At 44.4% G+C, this 27,981-nt stretch overlaps 1 protein-coding gene across 4 annotated transcripts; it reads right to left on the reverse strand.

Moving 5' to 3' along the window:
* On the reverse strand, positions 1–27,981 carry dhx15 (DEAH (Asp-Glu-Ala-His) box helicase 15). 4 transcript variants are annotated; one of them, XM_071541133.1, is made up of 15 exons: positions 27,586–27,724; positions 26,964–26,969; positions 25,503–25,824; positions 24,081–24,274; positions 22,488–22,647; positions 20,639–20,857; positions 16,890–17,057; positions 11,345–11,431; positions 10,792–10,941; positions 10,177–10,285; positions 5,545–5,736; positions 4,094–4,216; positions 3,789–3,979; positions 1,626–1,795; positions 1–712 (listed from the first exon to the last, which is right to left on the reverse strand). In XM_071541133.1, exons 1-15 carry the CDS (start codon positions 27,654–27,656, stop codon positions 595–597), a joined length of 2,280 nt encoding a protein of 759 aa, XP_071397234.1. In that variant the 5' UTR covers positions 27,657–27,724; the 3' UTR covers positions 1–594. The 4 variants fall into 4 exon arrangements, with proteins under 4 accessions (XP_071397234.1, XP_071397249.1, XP_071397241.1 ...); XM_071541148.1 differs by lacking the exons at positions 26,964–26,969; positions 27,586–27,724 and adding an exon at positions 27,853–27,981; XM_071541140.1 differs by lacking the exons at positions 26,964–26,969; positions 27,586–27,724 and adding an exon at positions 27,765–27,954.

Here is a 27,981-nt window from a genome sequence, read left to right on the forward strand (position 1 = left end):
CGGTTTTATTAATTTGAACAGTTGACAGGAAATGTGACCAATCAGTGCGCTCCTCTTAATATCTCCTTGACACGAGAACATTCATTATGCCTGCATCAAAATACAAGAAGTTCATCCGATCAAAACCCTCTCCCCATAGACTAATACCTTTTAGCAATGTAAGCAAAACAAATAGGTAAAAATCCACCAAAGCGGATGCTGTTTATTATGGATGTTTGCTCTTCATTTAGCATATTAACATTTTCACAAGTTTTAAGAGGAATGTCGATGTCTACACGAAGGGTCATGCTTCAGACAGAAATGGTCAGTGACTGAATTCCTGATGACCAGTCATTTACAGTCCATTCCGAGTAGTGCTTCACCCTCTTAGTTTCACAAAACAATAAGAACTGGCCCTCAAACGCAACAGGAGACGCAGAATTCTTCAAACGTTATGAAAATAATACATTACACGCAGTGAGACAACAATAGAATTCAAAATGAGGTTGTTGGAAATAAAAATAAAAAAAAATAATAAAAAGAGTGCTCAGATGAAGAGTTCAGATTCAACTTTGTACAGATATTGAGGATACTGTTGCAATACATGCTAACATCTTAGTACTGAGAGTATTCCTTGGTTGAGAGTTTTGCAATGATGCGCTCCAACTGCCTCTTTGCTTCACACTGGGGGAAGTTACTCATCTCATAGTACTGGGGGGCGACTTTCACCAGCCTAGGAGAGGAAGCAAGTAAACATTAGTCACAAAAAGTGTGTCTTGTGTGTTTACTTGTGGGAGAACGCCGTTCTGCCACATTCGCACAGTGACAAGCACAGGCCCACCACATCTGATGCATAAATGTGCAAGTGCACAGAGGGAAAGAGAGAAGTATAGGGAGGCACTCGTGCGGGCACATTTACCGACGCACACAATGAGAAATACACAAGCACTTTAGACAGAAAGGTGGATTTAAGAAATGGATTTTTACCAATACACATCCTGTGCTATAATCCAGGGCGAGCATTCAAACATGAGCCCAATCAGGTGTTAAAAGAATGAAGGAGTAACCCACAAACCGTTACGATAGCGGACATCAGGCTGTCATAGATCTACAGGACCGTCAAACCATTCACTAACCACAGAGATGCTACAGGGTTTAGTGCATGACTGCAGGTATATCATTGTCATGAAGTGGGCATCCCCCCCTCCACCAGTGTTTTGTTCAGTTAGCCCCCCCAGCAGAAAAAACTGAAACCCAACTAAAACTATCTTGTTTGTTGTTTGTTGTTGTTTGTTTGTTGGGAATTTTTGGCTATTTCTAGTGAACACCAATTGAAAAATTCATGTAAATAGATTTTAAACCAAATTTCTTATTTGTTTGCATTACAAAATACCTGTTCTGAACTTCTCTCATTAATATCTTTAAAAAAAAACACCCCTACCAAAAATACTCAAACTAGAAGTGAAACTAAATAAGAATTTAACGAAACATTTAGAATGTAAAAAAGAAAACAAACTAGAAATACCAAACCCACGCTGAAAACCAACTAAAAGTATAATAACGCGCACACAGGTGCAGGGCGGAGGGCAGGGGGTGGGATGTGAACCCCAGTGAGGGGCGGAAAATGGCAGAAAGGTGCAACTTACCACTCTGGCTTGATGTCGGTGCACGTGCGGATGTAATTCTTGGTGGTGAGCACAAACTCGTTGTAGAGCACCCACTCGGGCTTGTGGTCCAGCACAGTGGAGGGGTGCAGCTGGACCACTTGGTTGTCCTTCACCGTCAGGTAGTGGCCCGTACGCTCCAGGTGGGCGATCTGTTCACAGCACAGGGAGAGACGAGGACTAACTGTCACTACCGGTAACGCACATGGACGCCTTGTAATGCCTACGCGAAACAAAATCTGAGATGTGCTCGACAACAGGCTCGGTGAAATATCGCCCAGATTCAAAAAAGGTATTACGCAGCTCAAATAATGTTTTCCAGAAGATCAAGTCTGATGCGATTAATGTCAAATAAATGCAGAGTCAGCAAAAGGTGAGCATGACGGTGGAGTCGTAGCAGTTGGAGGGGCTTTCACACTTGGCGTCCTCTGTCTCAAACACAAGGTGGTTCTTCTGCTGCTATTCCTTCTGTGGCCTGCATGTCCCCGCTAACATTAATATGAATACCAATCACGTGTCATCACCACGTCAACAGCCCCTCTAGACAGTAAGAGCAAGTCAGGTTTTGCCCTTGTTTTCCTATCGTTTGTCTTCCGGCTGTTTCTAAGGTCCTTGAGACTTGAGATTCTTCTGAAATGACTCCTTGTACACAAATAAAACCCTGATTCTGGCCGACCATTTTGATGAAGCATCTGTCTTGACTGACATGAAGATTATTTTGTTATAGGAAATAGGATCAATGGATGTCACTTAACACAATAGGTTAGGATTACTGTGGTTTTGTCGTTTTAATTAGTTTTCATTTTATTGTCAATTATGATTTCAATTTCAGATTAGCCTCCACTTGCAGGGTTGTTAATTTTAGTGAAGTTCTCACTTCAGAAACTTTTCATTTTAGTTTTATTTTAGTATTTTGAGCAGCAAGGCACAGCAGAGCATATATAAGAAGGTAGCTATTCTATGTGGCCAATCCAGTGCTGCAAGAGAGATGGCAAGTCCCAAAACTGACTTAAATTGTAGCTGCTCGATTCACAATCTGTCAGTGTATTGATAACGATAATTCAATACGGATAAAATCCACTCTCTATGGAAGTCATAGGCTCCCATTATTTAAAAAAAATCATTAAAAACAGCTCACAGAGACATACTGCTGCCTTGACTGACGTAATACATCATGTTGAACAGCCCAGGCAAACCTGCAGTAGAACAGACAGGAGCAGTTTCTGACTGGCTATACATCAGTGAGTTTACTCTTTTTATGGGCAATAAGAGAAAAAAAATCTAATTACACCGGTGTTGTCCTTTAAACTTAACTGACCCATGTAAATCCAAGTAAATTACTAATGCTTTAATGACCAAAAGCAGCATGCGAGACTGAAGACATGAAACTTATTTGTAACTGGGCAGTGAGAGGAGCGGTTTTTCCCTACTTTGCAGATACTTGGTTAAGCAGACGGTGGCTGTTGTGATTAACCAAGGCAATCAGTCTCAATAAAGACCTTTCCAAACAAAGACATGAGCTCAAACGCCCTGAAAACTCGAACACGAGCTGCAAATTTGTCTCCAAGATAAAGGTTAATGTTGACAAATATTTAAATATTAATGCCATAATTCAACTTGTCAGGTTGCTTGTTTCAGGTACCCCCGAAAAAGGCTTCTCGCAAAATGCCATTTATTTCCTTGCACAAGGAGCAAATTGGCTTGATTTCTTGTTATGTGTTTAAATCAAAGTGGCTGTGTGTGCGCACACACTTCAGAGGAGGCTATCCATTATAACAAATATCTCAGTTACAGTTTTAGTCAGTACAAATACTTTGCATACATTTATTCACAGCATTAACCTAACAAGTTTCTTTGTCATTGTTGAGCTTCATCAATTGTACAAACACTTCAATGAGCATCAGAATAGTAGTGGAGCTGGATATTAAGACATTACACCTACATTTTCTCAAATAACAGATCTAGTTCGCCATTGTGTATCCTCCACTCATGTCCAATAAAGTTACAATTCCAATAATGGATGATATTTATTATAAAAAAAAACAGTGATGGTCTCAACTATTATTATACAGGTTAAACTTTCCTACTCGTATATAACAAAGGCAATATGCTTTGGTGAGCGCTGGTGAAGGATTTCCCACTGACCTGCATGAAGAAGCCAGTGACCAGGGCTCGACGGATGTTGGTGTAGTAGTCTCTGCTGCTGAACTCTGTGCTCCGCCGCGGCAGGTTGAAGCGGTCCATGATCCTGGACAACTGCTGGCGAACATTGTCTGCTGACATCAGTGAACGGTAGTTGACGAAGTTGTCATAACACCACTGAGTGGACTCGTGGTCTGTGTGAGGGAAGGGTAGATTTAAGGTTAAGACATCATTAAACTGTGAAATAATTCTGTCTATTCTGACTAACTCAGTGAAATGTGTGTGTCCACACACTAGGGGGCACGTACTTTGTTTGAAGGCGTGGTAGACGTTGAGCAGCGTCAGGTGGTCTCCGTCGATGTGGGCAAAGCGCATCTTGGACTCATCAGCCGCCTTCTTAGCCTCCGTGGGCCGGACGAAGCACTGTGGGACTAAACAAGGTTGGTATGGGCCCCAACACAGCCGCCCATAGGGATGAGTTAAGCAATTCCCACAGAGAGGAACAAGGCCTCAGCTCAAGAGAGGCACAGAGCACTTCACAGGGCACACTGTATGGCCATGGGTGCATGTTGGAAGAGGGAAGAAGGGCCGAGAGAGAGGGAAAAGGATGGGCACCAAGAGCTAGCTTTCTCCTATCATGAGGTAATAGGTTGATGTGCTACATATGGCCCTATGCTGTAGTAAACCTGCGAGGCCTGTCTCTCTCAAGAGTCTCCCTCAGTTGTGGTGCAGACTATCAAAACAAGCATCCTATCCTGGACCTGGTACTGAGGCAAGGTAAAACTCAGACAAAGGGGTTACTCAGAAGACACCGCCTGGCACACCAAAGCACCCTCTCCCTTCCATGAACTCGCTCTGAACTGCTTAACGTCAAAACATGCTTGATTGTGCCTTTAACAGGTGAAAGCCGAGTGTTTAGCGAGGCTCGCGCTTGGTTGCTGTCGCGGGACGATTCTCCGGCGTACTTTTGCTGCTTATTCTAATGAACTCAACAAAAACCTGGCTTCCTGACACACCTTCTGTAAGTGCATACTATGTCCAAACGGCTAGTTAAATCCATTTTCCCCCACTTTCAAAGACCCTCTCCCTCCCCTTCAAAGGAGTCAGATTCATCTCAATGAGCAGCATTCTGCTTTGGCAAGCCTAAATTGCAATTACTGCTGCAGCACATTGGTGCTGCTCAGACTACACACAAACAATTTGTGTAGACACGCAGTTTTTTTCTTTCCTCACAAATATCAGCTGACACCACTGGCTTCACCCTCCTGTTGCCATGTTGTCTGTAAGTTCAGTAGGTTCACATTACTCTTGGTCAATGTTGAAATTCAACTTCTGTGGTGTGACTTGCTTATATTGCTGGGCTTGGTTTTAAGTGACCCACAATATGTAAAATATCACTTGTTAAATATCATTCATATGAGTGACTGATAAAAGTGAAATGGACTAGCTTGGGAACACACTACTGTGACCATAAATGGGGCAACATGTCTGCATAAAATCCTCATGTTACATCAACACACCTAATCATGGACCTAATTTACTGGGCAGTTCAATTATTTTTTGTGAACCTTAAAAATATTGGCTAATATCAGTCAGGAGGGATCAGAGAAGGTAAATACGCATAAGGACTTATCAACAAACTGCTCTGGGTGTTTCCCTTGAGCTCGTCAGTTATTTATCAAGCAAGGTCCATGAGCACAGCAAACGGAATGAGTAGCAGCTCAAGACCCGCGCCGTGGGCCACAGCCCTGAGCATTACCTGACAGCATGGCGGTGATGGAGAGGATCTCATTGGAACAGTTGAACTCGCAGCTGGCGATCACCATTTTGGCCAGCTGGGGGTCCAGGGGAAACTCTGCCATCATGGAGCCTAGCTCAGTCAGGTCGCCGTCGTCGTTGAGTGCCGCCAGGTAGTTCAGCAACTCCAGCGCCCGCATCAGCGTCTCTGGGGCTGAAGAAAGGGGAACAGGGGTGGATGGGGTATTGATGGCAAAGGAGAATCAGAAAAAGATTAGGCCACAAAAACAGGCGATTTAATATATTCTATATCGAGGCTGTCAGAACGAATTTCAAAATCTGAATTTCCCCACCTGCCTGTCGAATGCATCAATAAACACATTTTTATTTATTTTAAACAGTCGATTGATAGCCATGGACTGGACAAACATACAAACGACTGAGATATCGCAATTTGCAAAACTGGTCATTTGTCCAAACAGCAACACTATAGAGCATGACCAAATGTAATGTGATACACTTTCAAACCCCTTCACAAATATGTATGTTGAATTTGATTGCTTTAGCATTACATGTGTAGGTTTGCTCATCTTCGCTGTCAACTTCTTTGTGTGTCCTGGCCACATGCATTATTGCAAAGCGTTATTGCAAGGTTGGCCTGATGGTGGCGCTATGGAGCACAACCATATGTGGTCTGACACACTCTGAGGCCCATCCTAAACATCTAGCATTAAACCTTTTTTTTTTTTTTTTTTTAAATGCTTCACTTTGTGTCTGACTGTGACACACAAACAAAGTTGATGGCGACACTGCGCAAACACATTGGAATTTCAAAAGTCTAGCAAAAATCTAGGAAGTCCAAACAGGTGTTATGTAAAATTCGTGGATTGGATCTACATGGGGAGAAATAGTGTAAAAGAGGTTTTGCATAAAATTCAAACTGGCTGAAAATTATAAAGGCAGAATTGAAACCAGTATATGCAATGGATGTTGAATGAAGGAATCTGCTTATTATAGCATCACCATCTGGCTGATCAGGTTTTTTTTTTGGTTGATTTGAAACTTATACACCAAATTTGATTGTTCTAGCATGAAGCAATTAGGAATTATACCTCCCTTCCTGTTTGTGCATCATAGTCATTAACTTTGTTCGTGCATCACGACCAAACAGTTGTAAAAACAAAAAAACAAGCCATGTGTAAAATCTGGTAGCAACTAAATCAACTTTGTGGGAGAAATAAAACAAAAGTCCTATTGCAAGGCTGGTCTGACGGTGGTGCTGTGGAGCACAACAAAATGTGGTCTGACGCAGTTCAGTACTCATCCCAAACGCGTGACGTTTGGTTGCTCTTGCACCAAGAATTTAGGAATTAAGCTTCACTTTCTGTTTGTGTCTCTCACAATGAAACGAGTATGTACAATGGATTTGTCTTGAGCCGAGGAATCTGAGTTGATTCCATGCCATATGGTTCAGGAGTTATTAGCTAAAACATAAAGCTGCAGTGTTTCCTCTGTAATTGTATGCAGACATGGTGCTTGGGGGGATAATTCTAGTCTTGTCCCATATCTGTCACTGTTTGGGTCCAAGTTATGATTAAAGTTGAGGTTGAAGTGCTAAAAATGTATTTAAATAAAGTAAAACAATTACTTCTAAAACAATTGGACTACACTGTATTTAGTTAGATGATAGTGAGACTAAATTACAATACTAATTTTTATTTCATATTTTCTCTAGCAGTGGTGATCATTTTCTTGCTGTGGTGGTGCACCACTGCTAAATGAACACAGAGCAAACAGAGCTGCGTGTTTTAGCATGTTTTTTTGGGGGGCAGATTTTAAACCTATCCACCAAATCTGGTGGTTCTGGGACTTGTGATCTTGGAGCTCAAGATTGTTTTAAGAAAAAGAAAAGCAGCACAGGACAAATCCTACCAAAAACAGGGTTCTAGCACCTGCGGTGCTTGGACCCCTAAACACACAAATGCAAGTTGAGAAAAGGCCCAGGCACTTAGAGGGAGACAGGGTGGGAGGTGGGGTGGCAAGGAACATGAGGTGAGTCAGGAGGCTCTTGGTTTATGATGGCCAAGTTACACTAGACAGCAGCTTGGTGGAGAGGTAATCATGGCAGAGAAGCTCATTTTTCATCCTCCGCTCAAGCAATTCTAAACAACTAATGCAATTACAGGGGAACCTTCTACTTAATGCTTCAACACAAAAGGCTCCAAACGTTTGGTTAAAAGATTTTTCCTCCAGATGCAATTATTGACCTTTGGCTCCCGAGAGCTGAAGCCTAATGACCAGTTGCATGTTAACTGAAAATTAGCTCCAAGGCTTGGCTGCGGTACTCGTTCACTTTCATTTCTCTCAAGTGGTCCCAAAAAAAATTCCATTTCAAACAGCAGGGAGGCATTTTCCTATGATGAACAAATATCGATTTGGGGCATCAAAGCTACTTTTTATACAAAGTGAGTGCCAGCCACATTACTTACCACACCAACGGCTTGTGTAGGGCTGAACAAAGGTGAAAATCTGATTTCCAAGTACTGGTAACATGATGAACCAGTGTGGAAATCCAATCTATACACGACGCACCTCATCAGAAAGAAACTATTGACCGCCTCAACACACAAGAATCCGATATATTAACCAAGGGCCAAATCAATGAGACGAAAGGCTAAAGGTACATTAAACCACATTGGCTTTGAAATGTACTTCTCTGGAAATGTCACAAGGCAAATGAATCCCACCCAGCCAAGTCCTTGTGTAAATCGCTACTGATTTCTTTTGGATTTTCCATTTGGTTGGCTGGCTGCTCACACTGTCGCTCCTGTGCTTATTGAGCGAGGAGCAAGGTGAGCCAAGAGAAATAGGCCAGTGTTTGAGCGTTCCACAGTAAGAGGGAAATCAAGGTTCCCCATTAAGATTGCGGCCAGGCTCAAATGAAAAAGCCACTGGCATTTGTGGCTGATATCCTTGATCATCAGTATGAAGGGGACAGTTAATGAGAGGGCAGTAACTCAACTCAAATCCAGCTGATTTAAGACCGTTTGGCATCCATACAGAGGAACAAAATAACTGAATTGTTGTTGGCCAAGCAGTGCCACAATCAAACACCACCACCTTACAAGAGACGGGTTTCATTTGTGCCCAAGAAACACAAATTCAATCCCTCAACCCATTTAGGATGTTGACATTCTAATTCACCGGGCTCAGCATTAACTCCTCTTGTTTGTGTATGCCTGTTTGTGAGTGTGTGTCTAAGAACCACTTAATAAAGCTGATGTGTGAACAGTCCAGCTGGTAACGGTCCAACTGAGAAAACCTTCAAAAGTATCTCAGCATCTCAGACACAGCAACTGAACTGTCCCTTCACTCAAAGGGTGGGCCCTTGACACAGTGTATCAAAATTGATCCACTGTAACTATATATTGTGGAGGGATTGTCGAGGAAATCTCACAACCAGCTTTTCATCCTTTGTGCCAAACCAGCTACAGCTTCCAGGGTGCTGAGGAGCTAGTTAGTAGGAGACCGAGGTTTCTCCATGTGGATAAATAAGGTAATCATCCCCCTTTCCTTTATCCCACTGTTCCCAGTTAGACTCAGCAGCAAGGCCATAGTGGTATGTTGAGGCTTACCGTTGCGTTTTGTGAGGGTGGTGGTGGGGGTCAGTCACGTTTCACTGGAGGAATATAAAGGGAAGGCAATAGCCGAGGTGATAGCGGTGCTATTGATGTAACCAATTTCATTCTCAAAATGGCGTTTGCCACAGCGGATGGGGAGAGATGGGTTTAATCTCGGAGGTGAGATGAAAACTATATTATGGCGAGAAAAGGGGGAGGGAGAGTGAGGTTAAGGATGGGAAAGGATGAGGAGGGGGCTGGTTTCCTTGGGAAAAAGTGGGAACACACACTGGGCTGGAGAGTGCCTTAGCTTGGCGTCTCAACGAGACAAGGCACCTCTGTTTTTTGGCCTAGTTCCAGCCTAGTGCACGTGTGCGGGGAATAAGGAAGTGAATGCAAACAGAGACAGCCACATCATACAACTGACCAGCCAGAAATGACTACCCCACAACTCAACTGTCTTTTCTCTCTTTGAGTGGCAATAAACTCAACCTTAAAGTAGGTGGTTCATGAAAACTGCAAACCAACATGCAGTACTGTGTAGTCCTCTTTCAGAGCAGTTACTCTCAAATCCCCAAACATTCAGTATGCAGTATTTGATATTTGCCAAGATCATTTTATCTTTGCTTATTCGTTTTTCCCAAGCTCCCAAGTGACACAGCCAACCCAGATTTGATATTGCACATCAAACAACCACAGTTGAACGAGAGGTTTGTAGATTCATAGCAGTTTGTAACTGCATTTCTATTGATACGGATGACACCGTTATCAAAATCAAGATCTTTATATTATTTTATAGTAAATATTTTTTTATCTGAATTAACAGTGTCTTACTTGGGATGCAGTTCAACTGCAGCACTTGGGGTCGAACATACGAGGGTCTAACTTTGCGATGCAAAGATTCATATTTTGTGTTATATTGGATGCAAAGAAAAAACACATATGAAGTACATTGGTACATACAGTCATGAAATGTATTTTTCTGAGTTAAGAAGCCTCCTGGCCCCAAAATGCATACATGCATTCATGCTAACCTGGTGGGTCCATGAAGTCGAAGTGTACCAAGTCGTCAATGCCCAGTTTCTTCAGCTGCAGCACCACTGAGCCCAGATTAGACCTCAGGATCTCTGGGTACGTGTTGTCCTGTGAGTAAAAAGGTACAAGAAAAAACCAAGGAACAATTCAAAATGAATTAGTCAGGGTGCTTATTATCTCCTCATGCGTCGCTCATATGTCAACGTGAACAGAGACTGGGAGTCTAGGGCATATGAAGGGCTATTTAACTTGTTTAAAAAATTCCCTTTGCCACTCAGCGTGACGTGAAAGTATTAGCCTGTTAAAGTGGAGGACTGGGCCTCCGCAGGTTCATTTGTCACAGGGTGGCTGTGTCACTGGCGCAGGTTATGAGAAAGGGCTGAGGCAGAGCGGTGGAGAACCAAGCTCTTAGAATTATAATTCAGCAGAACTGGAAATCGTGGAATTATAGGAGAAAATATTGCATAAGAGAGAGCTTTCTAAGCTATAAGGCTGCTCTGTGGGAATAGAAATTGCTTGTGGCATTTAAGAAATGCAGATATGAGAATCAATCACATGTTTACACCTTGTAGAATTTCTCTAAGTTGTCATTTTCAAAATGCCTTGTTACTAACCTGCATTTCTGTCTTGTAAGCTTTTTCTGTATAAAGGCGGAAGCACTTCCCTGGGCGTGTCCTTCCAGCACGACCTGCCCTCTGCTGGGCTGAGGCTTTGCTGATGGCAGTGACCAAAAGTGATTCCACTCTTATGCGTGGGTTATAAACCTGATGGGAAAAAGGCAACACTGATCACCGTCATTTCACATAAATAAAAAGAGCTAAATAGTTGGTTAGGGGGATATTCAAACCATGGTGATGCAGAAATTGTTAGAGGAAAAAAGAAAAACAAGTAATTTAACACATACTAACATACACAGTAGCTAATACAAAACAAACGTGTGCTCACACACACACTACGGCGCACATATATAATCTCCAATTGAGCCATGTGTATGACTTGGCTGCAGGCTGGAGAAATGTCAGAGGAATAAATAACTGGCTTTTCCATCTCTGCCGCTGTCAGGTGCGCAGCGCTGTGTTTATCTGGGGATTCTCAGGCAACAGAGGCAGATGATCGGAGCAGATAAAGAGTGGTGGGGGAGAGGAGGGGTGGGGGGTGGAAGCTAACCTTTTGCTTGGCAAATCCAGGATCAATTACAAACACCACACCATCAATGGTCAGGGACGTCTCAGCAATGTTTGTTGACACCACGACCTGTGGAAATGAGAACAGCTGGGTTCAGAGATGATTTACCTGGGGGTGGGGGTCGGGGGGGGGGGTGAAAGGAGCTCAGGCTCTGCTGCTGGACTCTGCATTAACATAATTTAACTTGATTTTATTTACGGTTCTGAGTTATTCAGCAATTCCATTCCAATATACAATCATTCAAACACAGCCAGAACTCGCCGATTCGGACCCTTCAGGAACTGAGGTGGTTTCATCTAGTGAAACGTTAAGATTACTGAAATGCTGACCTAAACTTGTTCAAAATATAAATGAAAAGCATGATCAAGCATTCAAGAAATCACAGTAATTCCTTTGGCAGCTGAAAGCATGAGCTAGAGGGAGAGGGAGAGGGAGAGGGAGAGAGAGAGAATGTAGACAAACTAGGGGTGGTGTTATCAGCTTTGCTTACACCCGAAAAAACACATTCTCTGAAGTGAGCCAGTGGCAAACTCTGAGTGAATTAAGTTCTAGAGATGCCTCTATGGTGCATCGCAGACACGCTGTCTAATGCGACCCAACAGGGGAGTACCACAACAGTTGCTGCAATCAAGTCGAATGTGGCATCAATGTACTTGTGGAGAGAGCTGCCTTGCTGCTCAGCGTCCAATCCAAATGCATTACCTCTGCTCTTTTTGGAAGTGGGGGGGGGGTGGAGGGTCTGCTGTCTGCCCTCAGCATGTTACCAGTCTTATAAAGATGTCAGCTTCTCTCTCTTGGAGAGCCTTTCCCACAGCTTTTCAAAAACAGCGCGAGTAATTGATGTAATAGTTTCTCTTAGGTGGCCTGCTTTTAAATATAGATCCTCGAGGAATCCATGTGCATATCCAGCCCATGGAAAATGCTGGTGTGACAAGATGTTGTTTTAGATATGAATGTGAATCGTGTTACAACAAAAGGGCAACATTCATTTGGATTTGTTTGCAAAATGCAGATACATTCTGCCAATGAAGCAGATGATTCATGCGTCCCAGGGTGCAGGTGTTATGAAGTAGAGACTGCACCCACTAAATTTGAATCCCTCACACTGAAAGGGTGCTCAAAACCCACTTTGTAATGAGAACCAAGGGAGGATCAAGAGAGGACCAAGGAGGATAGCTGCAATCATTACTGTGTGTTTGGGGGAGGTGGGGGTTGAGTCACAGCCAATGGAGTTTGAATCTGGAGCTGGTTTAAGCTGTGTAGCTGTGTTGTAAGCTTCAAAGGGAGGCAACATCTTATTTTGTGCGAGTTTCCATTTCTGGGTAAAGGCAAATGTTTGAAAAATTATGACATGCTTTAACAGATTTTCCACACAGCTAGCACATGGTGATACAGAGTTTGGAGGACCTGAGAATGGAGGGGTGGGAGGGTGTCGGATGGTAGGGGGTAGGGGAGGGGGTTGATGGGGTAACTCAAATGTCAGGGTGGTATGGGAGCTGATCAAAGCAGCGGGGCAGGCATCAATGTTTATTTTCACTCAAATTTAATAGTGCGCCGACAAATACTGCAAGAGGAGGAAAGGGGAGGGGGAAAAAAAACTGAAATGAAAAGCTGTTTGGATGGTGAGAGCAAGGCGAGCGGGGAAGCTGTGGACCCGCGCCGTCTCCCAGTCCCAGATCTTTTTCTATTACAATTATCCCCTATAGCAAGGCTGTCTATGAGAAATGACAGCTGAATCGGAGCAAAAAAATCAAATGAGTCACATCACCCTATGGGTCTCTCGCTGTCAGCGTATATACAAACAGAGGGAGGAGGGAAAGGGAAGGAGAGGAAGACAGATTTGCAGCTGCTCTCACGCGAACCTTGACCGCCGCTGGGGTGTGTTCCCCTTATGTAAGAGTGGAGCCCGACTGGCCAGAGAAAGCCTTTGGACTCAGTTGTGCTTGAGCACCATAGCTCTTGAGACTGAGGCAGCCGGGTCATAGTCTGCTGTACTGGGAACTGACACTCCAATTTCTTGGCTTTGTATGCAAGCAGGCGTTAAGAAAAATGCCTCACTACGCTTTTGAAATCTTTAACTTGCTCAATAACCGGCAAGACAGGAAGAAGTTTGTATGCTGTTAGAAAAAAAAAAAATATGAAAAGGCACTTGACCTCAACACATACACGAAGGGCTTATATATAAAAAAAAAAAAGACAGATCCATGCAAAAAATGTTGAGCAGGCAATTTGTTCATCAACAAGACTATGTGTACACAGACTAAAATAAGCATTCCTTTGGTGGTAGCTGTCCACTTTCTTGGTAGCCTTCATGATGAAACATTTTAAAGCACAAAACCAAAACAGTTCTCTGTAGTCTTGGCTGATACAGGTCCACAGAACCAATTTTGCACACTTGACACACTTTCTTTGTAGCTGTGCCTCTCTAGCTGTCTTGAAGCTGTGAGCCTTAGAGACTTTTAAATCCCACCTTTTAAGCGAGGATTTCTCTCCAGCCTGAGAATGCCTGACCGTTTAGTTATTAATGCCGGGGAGGGCCTTTTCCCCTCATTCAGCCCTTGACCTCGAGTAATTCAACTGTCAAAAGAAACATTCCTTTGTATTCATGCAGAGGAATGAAGAGATGGCAAAAAGCGGCCATATGAAATTGATCAGACAGCATCTAGCAAAAGGTTGTTTGAGTTGTCTCTAATGTTCTTCTTAAATGAATGACAATCCAGATCTGACTGACATGAGCATCATATGGCAAATGTGATTTGCTAAATTTTGAAAGATAACTGAAAATAATAAAGCCTACCTATGACAGCCAAGTCAACGGCAGGGTTTAACCAAAGCCAACTGCTTGGTTCAAAGCTATTAGCTACACTCAGTGGCCCATAGGTGTGGAGGAATCACATCTTTGTGAAGTCAATGAGCCACGCTGTCGCAGTCTGGAATCAAAGTGGCTGGCCAAAAAAGACAGGCCAGGCGGTCAGGTGATGTCTCATAACAGACACTAGCTGCCAGCCAGCAACTTCCCCGGGAGGAACGAGAGGCACAGAAGCCCTCCAAGTCCGGTTCAAAAAGGGGCTAGGTGAGGTCGCCACTGTCCTGTGTCAGGAGTCAGTCGATGCCCCAGCGGACAACACGCATGGCAGCCCTCTCACATTTCATGATCATATGGGAGAGCCTCATTGACTGCATCGATTCTGAAGGCTTATGCAGGCGAGGGCCATTACACAGGGCACAGGCCGGCTCCTTCCAGTCTGTTGCTGTACTGGGTAATCCAGGCTTCTTCATCAGTAATATCATTAGAGCATCATCTCTGCACGTTATTTCTGGGTTATTAACCTGCAGGGGGGCAAGTATGATGGCTAACGCAGGCCATCTTTCACTTGCCCTGCTGGGAAAGACAGCCTTGTTGACAAATAAAGCCTTCCCCTGATTGGTAAAATGGAGAACGTGCTTTGAGCAGTCTGGACGCATCCACATTAGCAGCTCATTGAAATGGATACTAGGAGGGATCGTCACTGACATTTGAGGGAATAACCAAACGTGACAATGCTGGAAAACAAACCTAGTACTAAACACAGCCCATTTGTTACAGACAATCTATGATACGCTGGAAAGCAAAAGTGGGATTATAGTCTTTGTTAGTAATTACAGTGAATTGCAGCTTTGGCTCTAAATGATTAAACTGTTCAAAAATGGGAGATCAGTGGCTTTCCTGGAGAAATGGAGAGATGACGAGCTAGCGTGTTATGTTAATTGAGGGGTGCTTAATGCAGTCGTTGGCATGCGTGGCAGCAGTCATGGTGGACCTTAATTCTTTTTCACTACTTCTTCCTGGGCTGGCCTGGATGATATCGCTGCATATTTCAGTTGATGACTAGCTCAGTCGGTCCTGGAGGAGGAGCACATTCATTTTAAGCACGCCACTTCAGATGCCACTCCCTGCCAATTCAGCAAGCTCTTGACAAACTGGTCTTGAGAAAAAAGGTGTACATTTTCGGAACTGGGTTGACAGTTCAGAGGTCATGGTGTGACCACAGCAGTCTGTCTATTGCCTGTTTTAACTGTGGAAAAGCAGTGGGAAGAAGGAAAAAGCTACTGAAAGACTGTTCCAGATGCTCGCCAGGAGGAGGCAGCACTACCTCCACTGCTGTTTGAGCAGCACACTGTCTGAGGAAAATTGCAAATTGATAGCAGTTTTACCAGTAGTCCTATTACACTAGACCGCCGTATGTAAATCCATGAGGACCTTGAAGGTGCCATCTCCAGGGCCAAGTAATATTCAAACCAGTCCCTGCTTAACCATGGCCCTCTTTCATGTCAACATCCCTTTGAACAGCATAGGCAAACACTAGGGATGATGTTTGAACTTTGCAAAAGATCCCCGTCTCTGACTCTGGGTAATCAAACTACAGAGAATGTTGAGCCTCTTTTAAACACACACACACACACACACACACATACCACTCACACAGACAGCTGGAGGAGATAAAACGATAAAACCCGAGACAGGGAAGGGAAGGAAGGGGAGGGCCAGGGTCAAACGTTTGATCCACGCTTTGTGGGGGACCCCTCAGCGTGCACAGAGTTGGAAGAAAAAACTTAATGACAGATTTGACCCCCAATTGGCGTTTAGTAATTCAAGTCAAAATCATCTTTCTTTCTCTCTCTCTCCCTGTGTGTGTGTGTGTGTGTATGTATATACACATACAACTTGAATTCTAAAGGCTGCAAGAGGACCTCATTATTTCAAATCATTCAATGATTTTTTTACTGTTCATATGTCAGCCTGATCTGCCTCAATTAGGGAGGTGGCAGCGATGAGTCATTCATCAACACCTTCCCAAATCAGATGTTGGGGGGGAATGTTTGCTAATTCACTGGCAGTGATGATATTCTGATATTCTGTCAGATCCCTGGCCAGCAGCGTGGCAGCACAGGTGGTGACGCTACTGTGGTGATGAGCCCATTTGAATAGAAAGCGTTGCACAAAAAGCCGGACTTGTCCAGTGTCTGTATCAATAAGAGGATCGTCCAACGCTCTTTTGGATCACGTGATCAAAGTAGAGTGTAATGGAAGGCTTGTTTGTTTGTTTGAAAGACAAGTCAAGTCCTGTTTTTGGTCAGCTTCTGTAATGTGCACCTCTCACAGGGTTTGAGGAAAGGTCCTCTCAGAGCAGCAGCAGAGCCTGCGCAAATGTAGTGGAGAGATAAAAACGACTGAGAATGCAGTACTTTCCTTAGGCTCAGAGGGCGTGAGTAATACCCCAGTTATAATTTAGAGCAGAGAATCGCATGCTGACAAAAGCAGCATATGTTGTGTGAGTCAGTTCTGCACCAAAGCTGAGGGGGGGGGGGGGAAGTTTTTCCAATCCCTCCCTTCCAGCTCTCTTCCTTATCCACCCACCTTATTCCCCATCTAGCCTTTCTACATCACCCCTCTCAATTTCTCTCTCCCACTTACCCTCTCCTCCAAACTCCCCACTTCAATCACTCTCTCTCTCACAGTGTTTTTATAGCAACAGGGCAGTTATACCTTCCTTCCAATGGCACCATTCGGTTTATGGGGTGGGGGTGGCTCGAAGATCCTTTGCTGCTGCTGCGGGGGCAGCGTGGAGTACAGTGGGATGATTTTGATGTCGCCGACTTCAGGCCCCAGGTCGTCGATCTCCCTCTTGATTCGCTTGCAGGCCTCGTCAATTTCCTGAAAGATGGAAGCGCGTCAATTAATGCAAGCGTCACTTGTGTGCGCAAACAGTAACAACAAATAGGTTCTTCTGAACAACACCTGGAGAAACAATGGAGGTGAATCTGGATGATAGGGGGAGGCGGCCGGGGAAACGGCGGTTCCCTGCTACAGTACATTTGTTCTGCCTATCGCTCCATCTGACGGAGGAAATTAAACCTGGACTGCAGTATGCTTTGCTGAGCTCCCCGTGGCTCTGTTGTCAAACGCAGCAATCATGGAAAACATGGACGCGCACGCTCAGAAGGCACACACACACACACACACACACACACACAGCCAGACACAGACACAAACCGGGTTCATTATTCCACAGTGCAGTATTGTAGGGGGAATGTGAGATGAGACTGCAGCACTGATGCATAACCAGCGGCAAATCATGGCAGATCAGTTTAGTGAAGCTGAACGTTCTAGAGCCGGTGGGCTGGCAGACAGACAGAGGACCTGAGCAGCGACGGGAATAAGAAAACATGATGGCAGACTCGGGGGCTCGGGCCCATTCTAACCTGGCCTGTCTGAATAAAATAATCAAATGCTCAAAATATCTCTATATAGGCTATTCCGTAAGTACCCCCTGATTAACCCATTAACATAGGAATACGGTTTGTTTTATTTCCACCACACACACACACACACACACCCTTTTAATCTGTACTACACTAATTAATTAATTAGTAACTAATACTTACACTACACACAATTTTTGGTATGGCCCAAGACAAAACATAACAGCTTTTCATTTTTAAGTAACTCCCACTGCCACTGTGAAGGGCCATTTTCTTTGTTGTCCCCAACAAAAATGTGATTCTCAAACACCAGTTACTACATGCGCCACATCACAGCCTGTATTGTTGCACCACCTGCAGGCCCATGGGAGCAATGCAGTAACATTACAAGGTTGGATAATGTCACATGGCACTGAAGAACAGGCACTTTGATTCCCCAACATTTTATTAGAGGTTGTGGACAGATAATGGGCTACTGTAAAACATAGATACATCAAAGCTCTTCATGCATACTTTCCATTATTTAATCGGGTCAACAATACAACTAACAGACCACGAGCCTACTCTGAAATCTTTGTTCCACTCTCCCTAAAAACATATGGCACTGAATCTAGTTAAAGCATGACTGAAATTGACATAATTTGTACCGCTGCATGAAGCCAATAACACTTGCCTTGACATGAAAAAGTGCTACTGTGATGTTTCCTGTTTTCTCTCTGGTTTGGAAGAGTGTTAGCAGCCCCGTTTGTCCCCTTGCTGATCGCATTAAGTCAAACCCTGCTGATGGCCATGTGCCTCTTAATCAACACATTGACAAGTGGAAGAGGGTAAATCTGAATGGATTGGTAAAATTAGCCTGGGTATTAATAGCCTATCAAGCCTCTGGATGCAGCAGCTGCCATGAAAAAAATGGACCTCTTTGCCAAAGCGCTGGGAGCAAGCTGGCTGTCCCTTCCTATGGGACATGTAGAGTGTGTGTGTGTGTGTGTGTGTGCGCGCGCATGCTCGCACAGGGGCAGTGGGCCAGTGTCGGGAACCTGTCCACCAGCACTCCCTGCGACCCCAGAAGCGACAATCTACAGCCAAGCTCATAACCAACACATTAAGGCACTCCCCTTGACTAGCAAACAACACCCCGCCAATCCCTGTGTTTTGATGTTAGCTGCTGAGGGGGAAGCTTAAATATTAGGACTTATCTTTGCTCAACAGCTGTGATAAGTTTCGACTTTCTTGTTTTGGAGTTTGTGCTTCAGTTCTGTTTGTTTGTGGCAATGAAATATCTCACGAAAAACTCTAAGAGGGAGGAAAAGAGCCCTGCCCTTTTTGAGTCAGATAAAAAGGCTCTATGGCTTTGCCGTAGATCTGCCTCCCGATCATTAGTCTACATCAAAGTTGCTGGGAGACTGAAGAGGTTAAGAAGCGCTCGAGGGCGCGCTGCAGCACCCTTTGAACACCCATCTCTGCCAGACCTACCTCACATTAACTTCTTTAACCCAATTAAGGGGGTGGTGGGGGGGTGTTAATGAACTCGCTGTGGGAGCGCTGTCAGTAATGCCTTGGCTTGACACACAGCGCAAGCCGAGGGGGAGGGAATGGGGGGGCTTGTATATACACACATTAAAAAAAATACACCCAACTCTAAACAATGTTTAACACATTACCCGCAAACCTCCCGGCCTTCTCTGCACACACTCAAAGGCGAGGCTATCAGCGTTCCTGGCCGTCCGAGCAGCTGGGACACCACTAAATCTAAAATCAATTACCAGCCCTCGAAGGAGACCACTTCAAACACAATGCCCTCCATGACTTCATCCCTTTCGTAACGAGCCACATATTGATCCCGCATTGGCAAATGAAAACGGATGTAGGTGTACTGGCGCAACAGTCAAGCCGCTGGTGAGTGATGAATAATCACAGCTAATAAACAAGCTGTCACTATGTGACTGGGAAGGCCAGACAAACAAGGATACGAGTTCCTTTTAAGGATTCCTTAAAAGGAAATCAGGAGTGATGTTCAGAAGTATGAGGGCACAGAAGTGTTAATACTAAAATAAAATCCAACAAGTAGTTTAAGTCCCCAGAGGAATTTGTGTTACATTGACACCAATTTAGTTCTCCTTCTCAACAACAACCAATCAGCTGGCCTAAAATACCATTTTGTGAGAATGGTGAGAGTATAATCATAACAGCACAGGCACTGTTGGCTCTGACAGGCTGTTTCTCCTGCCCCGTGATCGGGAGACTGAAACATTTGTGTGTGCTTGTGTGTGTGTGTGTCCACCCAGCTGTGACCAAATTCATCATTTTGGGCATGAACCTTGCCCTCCATTACACATCAGTGGACAACATTTGCAGGAGGGAAAAAATAATAAATGACTTAATTTCAGGGATTCATGGGGAGGGCAGAATCTGGGTCACTCCTCGTTTTTTTCCCCTCCCCTTGCAAATCCTGGTGGTTTCCAAACACAGGCACAGCCACATGCATTAAACATCTCTATCAATCTAAGGATTGATCATTTATGCTGTGTGCGCGCGTGTGTGCACGTGCGTTACTGTGTGTGTGTGTGTGTGTGTGCGTGCATGAGAGAAAGCAAGAGAGGAAAGTTTAGGCAATGAACACTACTCAGGAGAAGAACTAAGAAGTTAGATTAGTATGCAAGATCAAACTTCCGGGACTTGTGTCAAACCTCTGTACAGAGTGAACAAAAACCTAGAGGGAAATAACAGTGTCATAGAAAAAATCTAATAAAAATGTGTCTGAGAAAAGAAAGATCAACATGACTGAATATAAAAAGTGTCATTGTAAGTAAATGCAATACCTCAAACATGAGCTATATCAATAAGCGCCTTCCCCCCCTACAACCATCACAACCTGAATCTGCCTCCCAGCCTGAAAGTAACTATAATAGCAGGCCATGCTTGCAACAGCACTTTTCAAAGTGAGCTTCCCAAGTGGATGCTGTAGGACAAAGTGGGCTGCATTCCACGAAAAAAAAAAAAAAAAAAATTCTTCAAAAAACTATGGAGTCGTACCTCTTGTCCAGTGAGGAAGAGCAGAACGTCTCCCACATCCTCCTCACACATGTGGAGCTGTATGACGGTGCGGATGGCCGCCTCCAGGTAGTCCCTTTCCGGCTCTGGCGTGTAGAAAATCTCCACGGGGTGCGTGCGCCCGGGGATGGTCAACAGCGGGCAGCTGTCGAAATAGACCTGGAACTTACCGGCGTCCAGCGTGGCACTCATGACAATGACCTGAACAGGGGAGGGCAGAGGAGAGAGAGAGAGAGAGAGGAGAGAGAGAATGGTGAGGGACAATGTATTCATGTAAGAGGAAAAAAGATGTTAAAAAAAATGTGCAGAATGTGCAGACAGCCAAGTGTAAATGACGGTGGTTATTATGGGAGTGGGCACTCAAGTGAGGAATGAGTTGGCATTTGATATGGCTCGATGATGACAGTAATAGGGGATAAGGACACATTCAAAGTGTACAAGGGTGCCACCAAATACAGGATGACAAAGTGGAGGAGGGTGCAAAAAGCTACACAGGATGGATAGTGCTTTGGAGCAGAATTTAGGATGAGGGCACTGGAGCAAACCCAAGATGGTGGATATACTGTATAAGCTGACATTAAACTCAAAGTCCCTGACCTATACAGAGCCATGACAGTCCTTCCTCCTGAGGTTGGGTACACAATGTTCTCCCCAGAGCCCATTAGATGGAGCGCATTAGGATTCTGATGGGAGGCACGTCTCCCATTTTCAATCTCAAACATTTTCAGGGGCCAGCGTCGCGGCATTTCGCTTTACGCTCTGCGAGACATCATAATTGCTCTTAATCAAGGCAAATTAAACTTTCAAATTTGGGAGGGGATGGGGATGAAGGAGGTAGAAGGGTGTGGGTGGAGGATCATTCCCAATAACCTAGACCTCATTTAACAGTCCACGAACAAAAGTCTAACCTTTGATTCCACGCTGACAAACAACTAGTCATTACCCATCTGCTTTATGAGAATTACGTCTGGCACACTCTGCCTATAAAAGCTGTAGCTGCCTCTGCACTCCTTGCCACGCCAGCAAGTCGGCTTCTCCCCCCCGGCTGATTGGCTTAAAATGGGCTGACCTGAGGAGCAGTCTCCACTGCCGCTGCAGAGGGGACTAGCTGTGCATTTCTGAACCCGACGACGACGTTTCTCGACGGGGGGGGGGGGGGGGGGGGGGGGGGGGGCAAAAATGTGACAAAAGGGAGGAGTGACAGAAGAGGGGCACGCAAACACTGGCTGCCTCTTAATTTATTCAAGGGGGACGTAATATTTAGGGCTGTAACAATGTGTTTTGCTGGCATTAACTGGGGCATAATTGTGGATACGACGGACTACTATCAAGACTTTACAAGACTCACAGACAGAGTTTAGAGGTGAGGCGGTTATCTAGATCAGGGGGTCTCCAATCATCCAACACCAGGTGATTTCACTGATTAGCACACCTTGAACCAGTGAGGAAGAACTAATCAGTGACATCACCTGGTGTAGTCTTCGGTTGGAATGAAAACCTGCATCCTGTCGACCCTCCATGGCGCAATTGGAGACCCCTGATCTGGACTGGAAACTGTAAAAGTGGGTACTGACTAATTGGCGCTTTAGCACGAACTTGCACTACCTTCAAAAATAAGGCACCCGCTATCCTACGATTACCATGTCTAATCCTGTGACTAACAAGTGAAACTGCACAAGGCCACCAAAGAAAGACCTTTTCAGAACTTTGAGGGAACTGAGTCCATCTATGTTTTTTCTCAAAGAGCAAAGATAGTCAGGGCAAGCTTTTATTTTGTTTTGATCATTCAACACCTGACATGTCCGTTTCCTGGGACCAGTGCCGGGGTTACCTTGAGGTCAGACCTCTGGCGGACCACCTCCTTTAGGACCCCCATGAGGATGTCAGTAGCCAATGTGCGTTCGTGGGCCTCGTCCAGGATGATGACACCGTAGCGCTCCAGCAGGGGGTCGTTCATGGCCTCACGCAGCAGCATTCCATCTGTCATGTACCTGGGTGATAGAGGAGAGGCAGCCAGGCGGTTACTGAGACAGGTGTGCACATAGGCTTCGTCATCATATAAAGTCAAATGTGAACAATTGAATTATTTGATTAAAATCCTGATTAAGATCAAGGAAATTAGCAAATTCTTCCCCTCAGTGCTGTGGGCTGCACTCCTCTACACCTGTGTGCTATCAAACTTCATCGCGGTTTACGGCATCATTTTCTATAAATCATCTTTGTTATTTATGGAGCAGTATCTAATTAACAAAAACAAGTTAATATTTCCCAAGTAGGAAAATGTAACCTTAACTCTAAATTACCACACCTTAGCTGCAAACTTTCACTCCCACAATCTTCTACTCATGTTCAGAAAGAACTACTGTGTCTACTCTTTGACTGCTCATGTCAGCATCTGAAGAAAAATCACCTTTGTTTTTCTTTGGGACATATTCTTTTGGAAATTCATATATTATCTACTAGGGGTGTCCTGATCCAGCAACCCCCCTGATATCGATTCAGGCTATTGAATTTTGAGTATCTACCAATACAGAGCACCAATCCAATATTTTTGTAATTAATTTAAAAGTGTGTATTTTTTTTAAATCACACTTTATAAAGTAAAGCTCGGACCACTCCAGTGTGCAGTGAAACTCGGCACTGACATGGGGCAGACGTCTGAACTTCAAATGTCTGTAGTGAAACCAACTGTGGTCACATCTTTCAAGCAATCCAGACAACAGTGTCTGAGACGCTCCATTAAACAGCCAAAGCCCACATTTTCCACAACCAAGAGGGGCTGGTCATCCAGTGCATAATGATCATCCTTATTGTTTTAGCTTTTTCACTGTCGTGGGGCAATTTATCTATTTTTTCCAGTGCACTGTACAGTACAGCTTGGGCACAGACTTCTTCTGAGCTACTATCTGTAAGAACTCGTTGTACTCCTTCAAACAGTGTTTCTTCAAGTGGCCGGTTAAATTAGTCGTACTGTAATTAGCTCTGCTGCCTCCACCCCTCGAAACACTTGCCTTGCAAACAGTACAATTAGCTGTTTGACTGCTTTCACTCTCTGGTTTAAAGTAAGTCCAGACTGCAGACATAACTGCTACCCAGCTGCTTTCAAACAGTGCGTCGCATTCTCATAAGTGATGGACGACGCTTGTTTACGGCAAACACTTTTCTATGTTAATTTGCATTAATGGATAATATAAATGGATTGGAAGTTGATCGAACAACCTGTAGCGGATACCTCAAAATTCACCCAAATTGGCTCCAATTCCAATACTTGATATCAGATCGGTGCAACCCTATTATCTATCAAAAGGTAGGACTGTGTCTCACACTAATAGGTGCACTTTTACAATGTGTTTTAAAATAATTTTTAGTTAGCTAGCTGTAGCCTGTAAAAAAAGGACTGTGTAAAATCTGTACTTGTACTTACTTGAGTATGGTCTTGGCGGAGCTGCAGTCCTCAAACCTGATAGAGTAGCCCACCTCTTGGCCCAGCATGACATCCATCTCATCGGCCACCCTTTGGGCGACGCTCATGGCCGCCACCCTCCTGGGCTGGGTGCAGGCCACTGCTCTCTTGGGCCCCGGTATTGCCCGTACCATGTCCACACACCACTGGGGGATCTGAGGGGCAGCAGACAGTGGTCACTCAGGCTTTGATTGACCCAAAGAAACTGCATGCAAAAATCAAACGCCTTCTGTCATTGATAGATGTTTCTACAATAGTCTGCAGTGCAAAGCAATATGTAACATGCTGTTCCTTTTGTCATAACTAGCTTGAAGGCCTTTTTAAAAAGGTATGCACCTGAAAAATCAAATTGCCATTTTTGATAGCATATAAAAAAAGACAGCAGGCTCATTTGTATCAAGCTATTAATTGTGCAGCTGGGGGTGTTTCCAGAAACTGAAGGTCATCTGAACAAAGGAAATAAGGTCATAAAGTGATATTTCACTTGGATGGAACATTATTATATTTCAGTAGGCACCGCCACGGGTTTACGAGGAATTGTCACGTAACATCAGGCCACGATCTATGTTCAGACTTTTTCTGAAACGTATTGTTAGCAGCGAATAAAAAACAATCAAAACCATTTCTTTTCTTATCATCAGGGTTCACATCACCAAAGTATTTTTGGTAATTGTATTTTTAAACGCAAAGGTTCACCCAATTAAAAGCAAGTAAGTGACATGACAAAAAGGCAGCCAATTTTGGTGGATGAACTCATATGTGTATCTACTAACTAAAAAGGCATTCTACCAAAAGTACTACTTATTGGAAGTTCCTAATAACCACAGTACCGGCCATCTCCTGCAAAGCTGATGTCTATGACACAGCCACATCTCCCAGCTTTTTTGCTGATGGTACTCTCACCTGGTATCCCCTTGCTCAGAGTTAAAAAGCCTGCTAAGATTAAAGATTAATAAAATTTGTCTTACTCCCACTCTATTAAGCCTGGGGTTCAGATGACTGTCCATTGACACAAATCTTACAAGTTGACACAAATCTTACCAAGACTCACCCAGCGATTTACTCACATCTTCTGTCTTGCAAATTAAGAACAAAACACCAACCCAAATCGTTCAAGAAATTAAATAACGGAAAATGTACATGTTGTGAATCAACTCCAGATAGAATCTCCATCTGCTTAGAATGCACTGTGCATTCACTATGCCCTGCTTTCATGTGTCAATACTGTGTAAATTTCATCAGTGATATTTGAAATTCAGTCCAATTTGACGCAGTCAGTTCACAGTCAAATATAATTTTTTAGGGGCATTTGACCGCCCTGTTGCATTGTGTGTATTTATGTGCTAGTATGGGAGCTAGGCTAAAAGCTCTGCCTTCCTCTACCTGCGTGGTCTTCCCAGAGCCCGTCTCTCCCACCAGCACGAAGCTCTGGTTGCGCGCCAGGATGTCGTTGAAGCTCTCTTTGTACTCCCAGACGGGCAGCTGCAGCCGCTTCTTGAGGATCTCGTGGAAGCGCGGCGTGTGGGGCAGGTTGGTGAAGGGGTTGATCTGCTGGTGCATGGCGGCTTGCTTCAGGAAGCCTGCAGTGGGGTTGAGGGACACCGCGGAGGGCTTCACGTCCCTCTCTCTGTCCTTGTCGCGGTCTCTGTCGCGGTCCCGGTCCCTGTCCCTTGACCGCTCATCACGGTCCCTGTCGCGGTCACGCCTGTGAGGGGAAGGTGTGAAAGGTGACACACACACTCACGCACACACTTTGGAACTGACCACATCAAAACAATCTGACCTAGAAACGGTCAAAGTGAAACCAGAATTGGAGATAGGCCTACACAAAACTATAAAAAGGCACAACTTTGAGCACAAATGTTAAGCCATGTCAAGTTCTTTTCTTCAAATCACATGAAAAGGTTACTGCACATTCTTATTCACAGTGGCGAAAGACATAGCCTAATCAAGTGTAGCATGTAAAGGTCATGAAGAAACTAATTGTCTACAATGCAAATCAAGTAAAAAGGAACAATTTTTCCTATTGTAACAAGCCATATTCCATGGCTTGTGACCATAAGGTGAACTGTTCAAATCCCCACAACAGCTGGGAAAACCTGGGCTGGAAAACTGAGCACAACGTTGACTGTCAGGTCAACGTGCAGCACCAAACCCCCAGTTGTTGTAGTGAAGTTGCTCAGTGGCCAAATGTAGAAGAGTTGTGAAGAGTTGAAAAAACATGCATGCTCTTGGGATAAATAAAGGCTAAAAAGGCTAAAAAAGTGAATAATATTACCTGGCATATTGGCCTAAAATAGCTGGTAATATCTTGTATCTTTTCCGTTTGAAATACCACTAAATTTCAACTTGGAAATGTATCACTCTTATATCCTATGACAATTCTGCATTAGTTAACATTTACTACTGTCTTCTATGGCTAGTGACTAGAGAAGATTCTGTCCCAAACATGTGACAACAATGTGCAGCGCCACAGAAATGAACTGATGATTAACTTGGCGTTAAGGGTGACTGTGGTAATTAGAACCGCGGGCTACATTTCCTGGTTTGGAAGTGATTGACACCAAACAGCTTATCTGGCTGTGAAAGTCTCGATTTCCTTGCCTGTAGGGGGAACTTGCAGTTTGCACATCAGTGTTACAGAGATACCAGAGACGGTGTTTGGCTCTGTGGTTTTTACATTAGAATGATGTTTGAATTCACATCTAGCATAATGTGATATTGTATGCATCAGCATTGTATGTGTCCTGCCAATATGAGACTTGAACCTGGGTCCACTTTTCTAACCACTAGGCAACCGTACCGCCCAATGACTGGTCTAGGGACATTAGGACACACGATTACCCTTTGCTAATACCGAGGTTTGATTTAACAGCAAAGGCTAACTGGCACTGGTACGCCCACAGTGTTTATCTGCGACGGGACGTGGCAGTGAAGTTTGACACCGCTAAGCGGCCTGGGCCAGGCCAGGGTGACGGCCGTCCCATGGCCGGCTTCAACACAGTGGTTTGGCTGTATAAAGCGTTTTATTAACGCTCCGTACCTTACCAACACAGGGATTTTATAGTAGCTCACTGTGGCTTGTTATTTGACTTGGTGTGGTATGCAAGTTGTTAGCTCCCTGATCCAGGAGCCCCGCGCTAAGCCGCGGCTAACATGTAGCCACGTGCAGGCCAGCCAGGAGATTTGATTTAACTGGCTAGCTAAGTTAGCTACAATGGTTACTATTTGCTAGATGGTTATGGCGCAAGTTTAACTGCCAACAGCGGCCCTGTTCAATTTTGTGATCTTTTCATTCGAGCCACAATGAATTCACGGACCCATGTGTGTGACAAGACTTGACACTAGGTTAGCTTAGAGTTAGCATGGCCAGTTAGCAGCAGAACAACAACAAACAGCTTGCAGGGCGCACTGCAGTGTTGGAAAACTACAACACCGCACCAGCTGAACGCTTTTAGCTACATACCCATCAGAGGACGATCTCTTTTTACTCGACGAATGATCATCACCCAAATCTAAACGATGTCGTTTAGACATCTTGCCATAGGAATGCGTCCAATACAGTGAATTAATAGGCCAGTTTATGCCATGCAGCTTCTCTCCAAACCGCTAAACACCGGCAAAATGGCGACCGGAAGCTCTTACCTCATCATTATTATCCTTGACAAAATGACTCGAAAGCCGCGATTTACTTTGAGACCCGACGAGCACTTTGCATGAAAACAGTCCCAACCTTATTGAGCTCAGCACATCGTGCTGTCAGTGGAAGCGCATCGCACTGTGTGCAGTTAAACTGCGGTGGGTGGGATGCGGGTGAAGATGCAGGAGGTCCGCTGCCTCTTGGTCGGGTCGGGACGATGTG

Source organism: Centroberyx affinis, unplaced genomic scaffold (assembly GCF_046629955.1).
Source record: "Centroberyx affinis isolate AG114_WGS23_722 - 3 ecotype Tasmania unplaced genomic scaffold, CSIRO-AGI_Caff_v1 ptg000215l_1, whole genome shotgun sequence".
In the NCBI taxonomy this organism is placed as follows: domain Eukaryota; kingdom Metazoa; phylum Chordata; class Actinopteri; order Beryciformes; family Berycidae; genus Centroberyx; species Centroberyx affinis.

Excerpts from the sequence above, each read along its gene's own strand:
- dhx15 (XM_071541133.1), bottom strand. The coding sequence starts at position 27,656 with ATGTCTAAACGACATCGTTTAGATTTGGGTGATGATCATTCGTCGAGT. Across the intron at positions 17,058-20,638 it reads TCTTCCTCACTGGACAAGAG|GAAATTGACGAGGCCTGCAA; the intron begins GTACGACTCCAT and ends TCCATCTTTCAG. Across the intron at positions 10,286-10,791 it reads CTTACAAGACAGAAATGCAG|GACAACACGTACCCAGAGAT; the intron begins GTTAGTAACAAG and ends TTTTACTCACAG.